Below are 13,776 nucleotides of genomic sequence, written 5' to 3'. Positions count from 1 at the left end.
GATAATGAGATTCCTGCTCAGTTCCCTTGTTTATCGATGCTGTTGACTCCCTGTGTGCTTTACAAGTCCCGGATTTTAGTTCAATTGGGTTCAGTTTAGACTGTAGGCTGGATAACGTCCCGTAATATACAACAAACAGGGTCGGATTGGGATCACAATTTGGCCCGGGCACTGACGAAAAAAGCGGCCCACATTCAAGGGGCGTGGCCTACAATTAAGGGGCGTGGCTCACATTCAAGGGGCGTGCCCTTTCATGAAACACTATTTGGTTACACACGTCAATGTCCTTGAATATTAGATGTAAATACATTAAGAATTTGGACAAGTATGGTAGTGCACTGTCCAGTGACCAGCTGAAAGAGGGCATCAAAGAGCAGAAATTGGATTATAAATTCAAATCTGTTCCGAACAGGGGCCCAAAAATATATTTTGCCCAGGGCCCCCAAAATCCTTAAGTTGTTTGGCACAGACAAGGAATGAAAGTGAGAGGATACTGTTCTTTCACAGGACACAGGGCCAAGGTGACAATGGCGCCATGCTGAGCAACTAAAAAAACAGCAAGGCCCCTTTCTATCGCAAAATTATTCGAGCCCTCCAGGGAAGGAGCACCTAATAAGCAGCGTAGCCCCTGCTATTACTAACCTACTCAGCCCTCTCCAGACCTTCAGCTCAGGAGCACATGAATAGCAGTGAAGCACCTACAATTAGTAAATTAATCAGCCCTCCAGCCCTCAGGGCAATGTCCTGGCAGGGGAGCACAAAACACAGCTGCTGGGTCATCCATGGTAGCCAGGGGGAGGCCGAGGTGAAGATGGTACAAGTTGCAAAGATCACCTGGCCCCCACAGCGAGACCCATTCTTCCTCGCCCACTATGCCCTGAATGTGAAGGGCTGTGGGCGAGGTGTTAAAACTAACACTGTTTAGGTGCTGCGTGGGCCCCAGGGGGCCGAGGTGAAAATGGCTCAAAGGCCTGAGCAACACCTGGCCCCCAGGGAGGCCGATTTTTTCAAACAGTCACCCCCCTCCCCAGCCACCCTCATGGTGATTGCTCTGCAGGGCAGGGGGTGAAGGAGAGGCCACAGCAGAGAATCGCTGTACAGCCGCACAGTGAAGCTGCATTCATTTCTCTGTCTCTGTGCCCTCTGTGGGCCGTTTTTTTACCCTCCCCTTTCCTAGTCCACAGAGAGCACGGAGACAGAGACAGAGAAATGAATGCAGCTTCACTGTGCGGCTGGGAAAGGGGAGAAAAAACAGCCCACAGAGGCCACGGAGACACCGGCCCTTCAGCCAATGCCCGAATGCCCGCATTGCCAATCCGCCCCTGACAACAAATGTGGGAAACTCACCCTCAAGTTCTGTAAACCCTGAAGCGGATATCAGAAACGCGGCCCAGCCCGGCCGGTTGATGACTGGCCGGTCTTTGCCCAAGCCAAGCCCGGGCACGCCCCACGCGCGTCCTGCGCTGCAGGACCTTCTCGTAGGCTTTATGGAGTTCCTATGCCCCTCCTCACTGGCCGGCAGGGACCTGATCAAAAGTGCTGCGTGCTGGGTCCAGGGCCCGAGAACAAAGTGCAGGGTGCAGAGTGAATTGGTCTCCCGCGCTCTGGGACCTCCTTGTAGGCTTTAGGCGTTCCTATGCCCCTCCTCACTGGCCAGCAGGGCCCCGTCAAAAGTCCTGCATGCTGGATCCATGGCCCAAGAACAAAGTGCAGGGTGCAGAGTTAATCAGTCTCCATAGCCTAAGTAAGAAGTATCAATTTAAAACGCTAGTGATAAAAGTGTCTATGTTCAAAAGGTGCCCCAATAAATATAATTCTCTTAAAGTTCTTATTTTTTTAAATGTTAGTGCCATCTGGTGGTTTCTTTCATATTTCTCAAGCCTTAATGAAGAGTTTGCACACTAAAGTTGAAATTAAGTGCTTAATTTAAAAGCCTAAACTCACTTTTGGTAGTCACAAAATGTGCATTTACATTCTTGAATTAATTTGCTCTCATAAAATATGACCTCAGTGTGGTGTAAAATGATGGATAAGCAAAACAGCTGTCAGTGTCCTGATTGTGAAAATTCCAGGTGAACAATAAGAAATCTTCGAGTTTTTGGATGTTCTCGAACATTTCTCGAACATCCCCGATATTGTCAGACGTTTTCTTCTTTCAAGAGCAGTAGTGTTATGCTGTGTAAGGGGTTTTTCCACATGGAAGAAACATTTCCCTGTAGATAGAAAAATAGTTCAATTACAAATATACTTATGCTATAGCCTGTTACCATTATCTTTATGGAACTATCTATGTGTACCTGTAAGTTCTCCTGAAAATCTGCAACTTCCGAAGTTTTATAGGAGTGCTACTTACATTTTCTGAGAAATTGCTCAAAGTATCAGAAATACAAGTCAAACATATGTGCAGGGCAAGGGAAATTAATTTAAGATTTATATTTCTATCTTCTCTGTTGTGCGTCAGATCCTATATGATTTTACCATGCTTGATTTAAACAAAAGAAGTCAATCTTTACATATTAGTGATAAACCTTACATGGCTTTGCAGTTGTTTTCTATTTGATACTGTTTGACATTTTCTTGTAGGTGTGTGTTAAACCTGGCATCCTTGGCGTGGTTTCCCTTGACTTCTTGCCTTCAGATTTCCTGCTTTTGCTGATATCGTTTTTGTTGGCTTTAGGATTCTGTGCACTTAGCCACTGCTGACCAGTGCTAAGGTGCTTGTGCTCTTTCCCTAAAACATGGTAACATTGGCTTTTCCACAATTAACATATTTTATTTACTGATAAGTCCCTAGTAAAATGCACTACATGTGCCCAGGGCCTGTAAATTAAATGCTACTAGTGGCCCTGCAGCACTGATTGTGCCACCCACTTAAACAGCCCTTTAAACATTGCAGAGCCTGTGTGGGACGGTTTTAAACTGTCATGTCGACCTGGTATGTTAAACTCTTGCCAGGCCAAAAACATCCCTTTTAACATATGTCACCCCAAAGGTAGGACCTGTAGAGCCCAAGGGCAGGCTGCAGTGCATTTAAATAGTAGGACATGTACTTATGTACTTTTTTGGTTTTACATGTCCTGGTAGTGCACAACTCTTAAATTGGGTTTTCAATACTGCAAGTCCTATCTCTCCCTTTGGATGACATTGGGATTACCTTACTGCATTTTATAAGTGTACGTTTCAATTTGAAAGAGATAAGATCCCCAAGTATTGTGTATCTGGAATCACAATTTAAAATCACAACTTAAGGTGCAGTCTGATTTTTTACATTGCAATTCTGAAATTGCCACTGTTAGAAAGTTGCCATTTTCTTGCTTTATCCATTTGGTGCCTCTGCCTGTCACTGATCACAAGTCTGGGGTGGTGGCAGTGGGCTTTGTATATTCCCCCTAGACAGCCACACACAATGGGAGCTTAGGTGTGACTTGATGGGACACCCTGGCAGGATGGGAGGGAGGAGCTGGACCCAGTGTCACTTACACCTGCATAGGCTGTGTCAATTCCCCGCCCAAAGGTCTGCATACTCTCCTGTAGTGAGTCTGGAGGCAGGGCAGGAAGGGAGGGCATCTGTGCGTTTCAAAGGCATCTCTTTGAAGTCTTCTCACTTGAAAGATACCACAGTGAATATGAACTGTACTTCACACACCACCATTTCAGTACACTTCTGGACCTATGTTTACTCTGCCAAGAAGGACTGCTATGCTGCTGAAAGGACTGCTACTCTGCTGGACTGCTGCTCCGAAGTAGCTGCTTCCTAGCTGTGCTGACCTGCTGCCCTCTATTGCGGTTGGCTCGAATCTTTGGATTTGATCCATTCTGGTGGAACAAGATATCCCCAGGTGGTGCTGTATTTCTCTAAGCACTATACTGCAGTTCATTCTTTAAATATACATAATTCTGGTTCTACTTATTGGATTTCTGTTGTTTTCATCTGTTGTCTTCATTAAATCAAGCTCTGGTTTTCTAACCTGATGCAGGATCATTTAGTGTGGTGTTTTTTTACTGTTTTCACGGTTTGAAGTGTTGCAGAAATACTTTACACATTACCTCTAGGTTGAACCTGACTGTGTCAAACTACTAGAGGGGGAGCACATGTTAATTCGGGGATTGCTGGTGCCTTACCTTGACTAGGATAGTGGTTACTGCTTGACTGGGGCTCACACCCCAATGAACCAGGACCCTAATTTTTAAGTGGGTTAAATTCCATATGTTCTTGAATGATAGGAATTTGTTTGTTGTATAGTATTGGTAAGGTCGAAATCCGGACTTTCTGTTTTAATACTAATACTTTGCACAAAAATGTTTGTTACAGAATACTTCATTCACGTACCAGCCTGGAGACTCTTTCTCCGTAATGTGTCCAAACCCAGCCAATGAGGTGGATTTACTTCTTCAACGTATAGGACTTTTTGAGAAACAAAATGCCCAAGTCTGTCTATCAATCCTTCCGGGCACTAAAAAAAGAGGTATTCTTTTTCCTGATCATATAACTGCTGTTCCTTAAAAATGTTTTTCATGTTCCAACTTAGTTTTTCTTATAATTCTTTTTTGGGGGATCCATATTTGAAATCTGCTAGGTCATTTTAACAGACGAATGGAAAAATACTTGTACCGTGCCATCCTTTTCCACACTTTCTGGCTGGGTAAGCATCGAATGGGCATATAATCTAGGGTTGGAAATAGGCTTTACATTTATTGGTGTGGTATTTTTCTTGCTCAAATGTCTTTGTTCGTTGTCCTTTCTTGAGCACGTTTTTATTTTGGATGCTGCTTTTTTGCTTATTTACTGCCTTCCTTCCCCGAAGGCCATTACAGAATTCTATGGTAACCCAAACAAAATCCGAAGGGCCTGGGTAAAATGCAATACAGAAAACAATGGTCCTGTCAAACAGAAAGGATAGAAAAATGCAATTTAAGTATCCTAAATCAAACTTTAAAAAAAAGTAACCAGAAGAGACCATATAAATCAAAAACCATAACACACAAAATTAATTCAAAACCTTAATTTGAATTTACATTAATGATATACATCCAATATTTTCGCACATTGGTCACTCAAAGAACTATAACGGGGAATACATGTACCATAAGTCCGTAGAAAAAAACAATGTGTGGTCACAGCAGTTGTAATATAGCAATCATCAAGAAACAGCCCTTCTTTTTCATACTGCAATGCAGTAGATGTATTAAAGGTAAATTGCATTCAAACTGATAAATCTGTAAATGCTCCATTATTGTTGGCATCAAATATGGGAAGGGAATTAGATTCAGAAAAACTCCTTCCCACATAACCACTGAATAGGTGTGAGAAAGTGGATTATTAGTTTGGGTGGATGCTGGTCTCTCACACGTAATATTGTCACTGCTCTTGTTAGGTCATGTAAAGTTTTCAGTAATTTAAACCTGGGCTCAACCCCTGGTAGCTATGGCACAAAGCAGACCGGCTTAATTTATGAAAATGTGTAAAGCATTAAGAAGTATCAAAACAGTTAAAAAGTCAAAAAGACAACATAATAAAAATCCCACTCTAATTTTTAAAAATAGTGAACATTTTAATGAACAAAATAACACCAAAATGAAGAAATCTAATAAGGGGAACTGGAGTTATGAATTTGTAAAGTTTGGGGGAAAAAAGTCTGATTTAATTAGGTTTCATTTACATTTTTAGCTCAAAGCGCCAAATGCGGGCACTTGGTCATGCTAGACCGGGACAAAGGGTTGACTTCAGTAGATTGGGGGTCAGATACAAGATCCAGGCAAGTCTCGGTCAAAGTTTTCCCTTTGGTCTTAGACTTTTTTTGAGAATGTAGAGTGCTAAGCTGAGCAAAGTCGCAGGCTGCATCCGAAGATGAGGGTGTCAAGGACGGATTGGCAAAGGACAAAGTCTCGACAAAGCTGTCAATGAAAGTTAGCAAAGCTCAGAGTGGGGAAAGAATAGAATTTGCACCCAGGAAGCCATCAAAGTTGATTGGATGCTGCTTTGCGTCGAGCCTTGTAAGATTTCCATCCTCAGACGTAGTCTTTTTTTTGGAAGGTGGATTCTATCAGCTGGGAAAGGCTGTAGGCTGTGACCTGAGAGGGTTCTACATCACCAAATGCTTCTCTGCATTGGCCTGCTGAATCAGATTTGCAGCTGGGAAAAGAATATAGCTGTAGTGAAGTCAGGCACACCGGTGATGCACCCTTGACGGATTGGCTTTGCAGGTTGGTTCCAGTCTTCTCTTGGTTCTACAGGCAAAAATCCTTGGAACATTTCCAGGTACTAGGTTTAAGGGTTATATTACACAGGACATTGGTCCCTATTTGTGGACAGAATAATGTACAGATACAATAATCATACACTTGATAAGTGATATGTCTTATGTCCAGCCGGACAAGTAATTTATTTTTAGCGTTCAAATAGATTTCACAAGATGTGAGAACCAAATAATGACAAGCGGGCACAGCCGTGACCCTTAACATTCAAGACAAAACAACGAAAAAATGGCCAAAAGGGCAAAGCAAAAATCTGTCTGTGTACTTGTAGTCAGTGTTACAGACTTGGTTTAAATGAACGCTCGTCCAGCCGTCATTTTTGTAAGAACTGTTGAGACCACGAAAAAACCCCGCACTAATGCGACAAAAGGCATAGTGTAAATAATTCATGTGTAAGACAACAATGATGATATTTCTTGTCCTGATGATGATGCCCTATATTTAAAGGCGGCATCAAAACGTCGTCGACCACAAAACCCCATATGCAATATGATAATGCAATATTGTAAGATGCAATGGTGTGTTTAGTATAATTTGAGTCTGTAACACTGACTACAAGTATACAGACAGATTTTTGCTTTGCCCTTTTGCCCATTTTTTCGTTGTTTTGTCTTGAATGTTACGGGTCACGGCTGTGCCCGCTTGTCATTAATTGGTTCTCACATCTTGTGAAATCTATTTGAACACTAAACATAAATGTCTTGTCCGGCTGGACAAAAGACATATCGCTTATTAGGTGTATGATTATTGTATCTGTACATTATTCTGTCCATAAATAGGGACCAATGTCCTGTGCAATAGGATACTGCCCAAGGTCCCTATGACATACCTTTTGGGTTCCCTTGTCTTTTTGCAACAAGGTTTAAGGGTTAGGCAGGAGGAGTACACCACTTCAGGACACCGCTTAGAGGTCAGGACTTACTCCAGTAGAACCCACAAGCAGGTTCCAGGACAGTTCCAGTTGGAACTGGTCCAATGGACTTTTCAGGAAAGGGAGCTTCTTGAACCCAAGGATATTTGGCGAGTGTCGTTGGAGTCCGCTTCTCAGCCCTGTGTACAAGTGGGAGCAAGTCCTGCCCTTAGGGTTCTCCTCATGGCTCACAACAGCAGAAGCAGTCCTCATTCTGTCTTCCACAGGTCCAAAGGTGTTCTGAGGAGGGTAGTGGTGTGTGCCACATTTCTGCCCAGAGCCAGCCTGTGGGCGGGAGAAACTCCTGGGCACACCTTAACCAATGGGGTAAAGTTCCCAGGGGTGATCCTACTCACATTTGCACTACTTACTGTGTGTTGTACTGGCAATTATCCATCTCTACATAAAACCAAGATGATAGAACCTTTCTTCCCTTGTGCAGAGTTCCCTTTGCCCTCTCAGAGCTGTGGCTGTGATAATGGGCAAACTCTTCCTTGTGGAAAATCGACTTTTTACTTTTTTCACTGTCAGGCCATGCAGAATATTAAATTAGCATGCCCTACTTTTTAAATAACATTCACTATTTGTATTTAGGGTCTACATTAGGTGTGACTTATAAGTATTAAAAAACAAAGGTTTAGGCTTGGACAAAATGTTATTTTGCCACGTCAAATTGGCAGTTTCAAAACTGCATATCCAGGCTCCAGGGGCAAGTTTGGTAACATGCTTTGCATGGTCACTTTAGTGGTGCCACAATATGAGCTGCAGTCCACTAGAAACATCCGTTTTACAGGCTCTGTGCACACTTTTGTACAGTATATTTGGTATTTATAGGTAAGTTAAATATACCAACCAAGAGTATAACCAATCTCAACATCCTTTAAGAGTCAGAGCACATGTAGTGGGGTCTGGATAGTAGTATCTCAGTGCACATAGTCAAAAAACTAGCAGCATCAGTCCAGAAAAAATGATGACCAGACAAAAAGAGACATTTCATACAATAGGCATTTCCTATGAAGGGAAAAATTGTGTGTCCAATTCTTGAATATATAAAATCTTATATTTATTCAGATATATTGTCAGAAAATTGCATCCCATGAAGGACTTTCAGATAATAAACATACTTATGCCAAACGTAGTATCCTTGTTTCCTTCAGGAGGGCAGCTTATTGTCAGAAGGAGGTGGAATATTCTTCACCTTCCTGTCCTTTATAGAACTGAAATTTTCCTTCACATTAGCTAGGGATTTTTGTCTGGACCCGAGGCAAGGATTATGCATGTCTAAAGCGTTCTGAAAAATAATGTCACTCTGGCGATTGGTTTAAAATAGAGTTTATTAAAAGTTGAATCTACGGACCAGTTCTGGCACTCATGATGTTATTCATGCGGCCCCCTAGAGAAGAAACCTTAGATGCCATTGCACCCCTGACTAATTGTGCACCAACAATGGAGGTATCAATGTCACTTCAACCATAAGCCATTTTATACACCTAACCAGGAAACTGGTCAGTATGGTTTTCTGATGAAGATCCGATGCTTCAGCACCCCCTGGAGGTCTGAGTTCCTGATTGACCGCCTCATACCTTCTGAGCCATTTGGGATTAACTGGAAAAGCCAGCTGAGAGGCTCATCTAGTGTTGCACTTTGTTATTCTGGACACTGTGAAGGCGACTCCTTCTGGAGTGAACATTCTGGAAGATAAGACTAACATTCTGTAGTCTAAGACTGCTTTTCAGGAAACCAAGTACATTAGCATGGCAAACTTTGCCATCAGTTCCTTCCTGAAGAGGAAGTCATTTGATTTTCAGTTGGAAAGTGTTCGATACTGGGCCCACAGTTGGCAAAGGTCTTCACCTTGTCCAAGTAGTAACCACGATCCAAGTCAGGGTAAGTTACAACACAGTACTTAATTATCCTGTGCTCACCGCCCAGTAGCTTGGCACAGAGTAGGCAGGTTTGGTTAACTTAGAAGGCAATGTGTAAAGTATTTGTGCAATATCTTGTACAACATCACAGTAAATATACCACAAAACAAGACTCCACACCAGGTTAGAACTAGAAAGAATCTTTATCTTTGCAGGATAAAGCCAAGGTGACAGAAATCAAATCAGTGTACTACAAGTTATTCTTCTGTAACGGCAAGAGTCAAAGTCAGTACTTGGCACCAGTGAGCCTCTCTTAGAGCGGTTACGGTAATCCTTAAAATGTGCAGATTATTAGAACAAATGTGATGCAGGACTCGGTGCTTCCCTTCGGCTCAGGACCTTGGGGGTGGTTGGAAAGGCGGACAGGCACATTCAAAACGGTGCAGATCCACAAAGCAGAGACCCGCAGGAGACCGGGGACCTGCTACGGACCCCCAAAGTCCCTTTTTGACAGCCTTTCCATGGTGGTCAGACCGCCCTGGAAAGGCTTTCTGACAGGGACATCGTAATCCTTACGGCGGTTCCTGCGCAGGCACTGCCTTCATTGTAGGGTTTACGATCCGACTGATGCCCAGAGCCCGTCGGAAGTGTCGGCCAGTCCCTCTGACTGCTGCGGTCTGACTGACAGCATCATAATGCGAGAGTCAGACGGCTTTGCTGGATGTCAGCTGGACCGCCACGACACCCTATCTGTGGTGGTCTCACCAACCTCATAATCAGGGCCTTTGGCTTTTGTCAGGCATTCCACTGCGAAGGAACCAGTAGGAACTCCAGACAGTTGATGTGAAGGCCCAATTTGTATTTAGACCACTGGCCTCTTGAGTAATATTCCTACATCGACCTCCCTATCCTAGATGACTTTCGTCTTATTCTATGACTAGGTCTGGAATGGGTACAAAAATGTCTCTCCATTGCAGGCGTCCATGTGATTAGCCACCCCTGGATCCCAGTCTTTACCTTTGAAGTCCGTCTGATCATTTCTGAGTAGGTAGGACCCATCCTGAGGGGTGATGCTTCAGTCTCTAAAGCAGGGGTCTCCATCCTGAGGGGTGATGCTTCAGTCTCTAAAGCAGGGGTCTCCAAACTGGTACTGGAGGGCCGGATCCATTCCAGATTTTTTGGATATCCCCATTGAGATACTTGTAGTAGTTTTAAAAATCTGGCATGGATCCGGCCCTCCAGGACCGGTTTGGAGACCCCTGCTCTAAAGGATCAAATATTGAAAAGGTCTGGAAACCATGCTTGATTTGAAGCAGTCAGGAAGCCTACCAACCTCTCCAGTTGTGTGAGAGAGATCCATGCCTTTGGTACTGTCAATTATAGCTTCTTGCCTAGCTTTGATTATTTGTTTCGGGTAAGTTTCAACATATGGGATTGTTAGATAAACTAAGACTGTGGCTTAGCCCTACAGGGTTTGTTTTCACATTCCCAGGTGTCAGAAGTGAACTTGGTTCAATGCACCAGTGATTGAATGTGAAAATACAGGTTGTTGTGCCCCCACACAATACATTGTTGATGTGTTGTTCATGCTTTCAATGTTCCTAACAGTCCTTAACCCCTTCGCTGCGGTGGCTATTCCGCCGCAGCGCTAAGCGGGAGGCGGGGCCACATGGCGGTCCCGTGCTCGTGACGGAACTGCTCCGTCACGGCCCGCGGGTGAGCTGTGCTTGTGATGGAACGGTTCCGTCACGGCCCTGCCTGCTCTTCAGAACATCCAGCGCAGGTGCAGAATTCGCGCCGCGCAGGCGCGGCGAGCGGGCCGTGACGGAACCGTTCCGTCACCAGCACAGCCCGCCCGAGGCTCATGACGGAACGGTTCCGTCACGAGCATGGGAGGGGTTAAACAGAGATTCAGGGATGTGGTGGTAATTTGAAATGTCAATTTCATTTCTTTCAATAGCACATACAAGTATTGCACTACGAAAAGACACTTTATGCTTTAAAGTGTTTATTTCAACACTCATTCTGTTGCTTAGCACATTTTAAATAACCACACAAAATATTACAGCACTAAAGCATGTAGTGAACAACCGAAACAATATGAACATTTCTACAATAGTGGAAATATCATCTAGCTACCTAACACCCCAAAACCTACTTTGATGCACGCATGGAGTAGCGTAATTTGCATCTAGAGTCTCTCGAAAGGAGAACACTCATCAGCATTAGCTCCTCTCCTCCTGGGCATGGCTGAGTATCCGCTTTCCGCACAGAACAGGATACTGTGGCATCATGGCAGCATGGCAGTCTGGTTGTCTGTCAAGATCTTCTGGCAGTATATTGAGCGATAATCTGGGGAAAAGACCTTATGCTGTCAAGTGGTCACTTGATGGGCCTTTTATACTGTGGTTTATCTGATATGGAACTTTCTGTCATAACATTAGGAATGTCTGACGTAACCTGTATACTTCAAGATGCTAGTCTTCAATGCATTCTTATTAACAAATAAGGTAAAAATATGGCAATTCAGACTTCGTTGTTTATCTTCTTCTTATTATCTGAACTCGAAATTGAGAAAACAAGGCACTTGTCCCAGACTGATGTTGCATCAGTTACCTTTCCGATGTCATTGTCTGTATGACTTAACACATTGACAGGTAACAAGATAACGAGACAGCATCTGTGTCAATGGCAGTCAAGCCAAAGATTAGACCAAAAAAGGACAATGGAGTCTGTCTGCTCAAAATGGAACCTGGCCGTAGGGACTTTACATCAGGATGAAGAGTCCACCACAAATCCTAAGAAAATAATGTTCTGTGTTGGGGACAAGCATGGCTTTTCCTAATTAAGGATGAACCCCAATGCACACAGAAGAGAGAAGATCTGGAATTCCTTTTTCAGTTGTACTGGATATCATCCTGATATACTATCAGATGTCTTCCCCTGGACGAAGCACTTCTATGATAAATTCTTAAGTCGTAGGTGAAACAACAAGGGGCCGATGAGCCCTAATGGGAGAGACACAAACTAGTTAGTTTTGTCTCTCCAAAGCGACTCAGGGAATTTTCAATGAGGGGTGAAGGTCGGTACCAACAGGTACATATCTCTCATCCAGTCACACCTAGGAGAAAGTCCCTGAGAAAATTGTTTCCTTCCATCGTGAAATTGCGATATGGCAACCTTTTATTAAATTCTTGAATGTTGATAACCGGGCAGTGGCCTTTGTCATTTTGCACAAATTAACATTACTCATAAAAACCCATGGCTATAGGTGGTGGGTACTATTGCTTCTTTACGCTGAAGCGCTTGTAGTTCCTGATTGATAAAGATTTTCTCTGTTGTGGAAAACTGTGAAATCCCTACATAGTTTGAAGGATCCATGCATCCATGGTAATGTCTTTCCACCTGTGGACAAAATGGCCCAGACTTCCTCCCACCTTTGGTTGGGAAAAACAGATAATATGTATGCTGTATTGTGCCCTGGGCGATGGCGGCTCCTCGAAAGGCTCTTTTTCCTCTAATGCTTCTGCTTGGGAACTGAACTTCCTCTGATTCTGCCACTGAAAACTTTGTCTTGGAGGTTGTCCTCTTTGGCCGGCTGAGAAAAACAAATTGCTTGGTAGGGCGCCTCCTTTCTCTACCATGCACTTCAAAAAACTTTTGTCCAAGCACCTTTTCAAAGATTGTTGAGCTATGCCTTGTGGTGAAAAAGTTGTGACTTATTTTGTAAGTGCTTTTATGAAAGTTTCTCCAAAAAGACTCCGCCACCTCTCTATCTCAGAAGTTACCAGTCCCTCGAGTTTGAGATCAATTTTAATGAGGAGTGAGTGGTGCCTTTCTGTAGCGACAGCACAATTTTCATTGCAGAGGAATCAAATAGCTTGTTGTGCCGGCCCAGGCAAGCTGTCTGGAGAAATTGTTTCTGTCCTCTCTTGACTATTTAGCCATATCTAGGATTTCTGTAAGTGGGCCCGCTATATCCCAAAAAAGTTTTCTTGCCAAGCCTTCCAAAAGCAATCAACCCTTTCTTCGGGTTCTTCACAAACATTGGCCAAGAAAGTGGCATTATTTCCATTTATTGCAAGAGTCGCATGAACGCTACCCTGTAAGGAGTGTCTGGGCCCTAAGTCGGCCTCTCTTTTCCTTGTTTCAGGTTTGCGTAAGCTGTTGACAACATATTGTGCCAACTTGTCTGCTTGAGACCATTCCAAGTAATGAGGATGGTAGCTGTCTTCTCGATCTAGCATACCTGAGGTTATTTTACTTGCTGAATCTGCAGCCCTAATCTTGAACGTTTGTCCCCTGCGTTTGAGTGCCAGGGTCGACTGGGACCGGGTTCATCTTCCTCATCAGGAACTTCTGATCCATCCCTAGAAACTGGATCATCCAAATGTGGAAAATTCTCCGTCAGCAAAGCTTGACAGAGAATACCGTCAATAAGATGAGGAGCTAGGGTAAGTCCTTGTTTTTTAAGGCCTCCTTCAGATGTTTTTGAAGGCATCCAAGTGGAAACTTGATGCTTGTTAACTCTTAGCCTTATGAGTTTAAGTCTCAGGTTTTAAAGGGCATAGTATGCCTGGGATTCTTCCCCAAAGGGGTCTTTTCGTGTCTGTCTGTCAGCCAGTAACATTTCAAGTGCTGAAGTGACCGCTTTTTGTACAGAATAATCTTTTTCCTCATCTAGAGTGAAATAAAATCCATTTCTTTACAGTCTTCTCTTAGAGGTCTCCTTTCCAGTACCCTGCC

General features: G+C 43.6%; 1 protein-coding gene across 1 annotated transcript in view; it reads left to right on the top strand.

Annotated features, from left to right (window-relative positions):
• Positions 1-13,776, top strand: part of MTRR (5-methyltetrahydrofolate-homocysteine methyltransferase reductase) — a 403,763-nt gene that overhangs the window by 135,115 nt on the left and 254,872 nt on the right. The window contains exon 7 of the mRNA XM_086965276.1: positions 4,313-4,466. Within this exon, the coding sequence (XP_086821402.1) occupies positions 4,313-4,466 (154 nt within the window). The remainder of the gene's footprint in view (positions 1-4,312; positions 4,467-13,776) is intronic.

The sequence above is a fragment of the Lissotriton vulgaris genome, chromosome 4_1, assembly GCF_964263255.1.
Source record: "Lissotriton vulgaris chromosome 4_1, aLisVul1.2, whole genome shotgun sequence".
Lineage (NCBI taxonomy): Eukaryota > Metazoa > Chordata > Amphibia > Caudata > Salamandridae > Lissotriton > Lissotriton vulgaris.
This window is presented reverse-complemented; position numbering and strand designations above follow the sequence as displayed.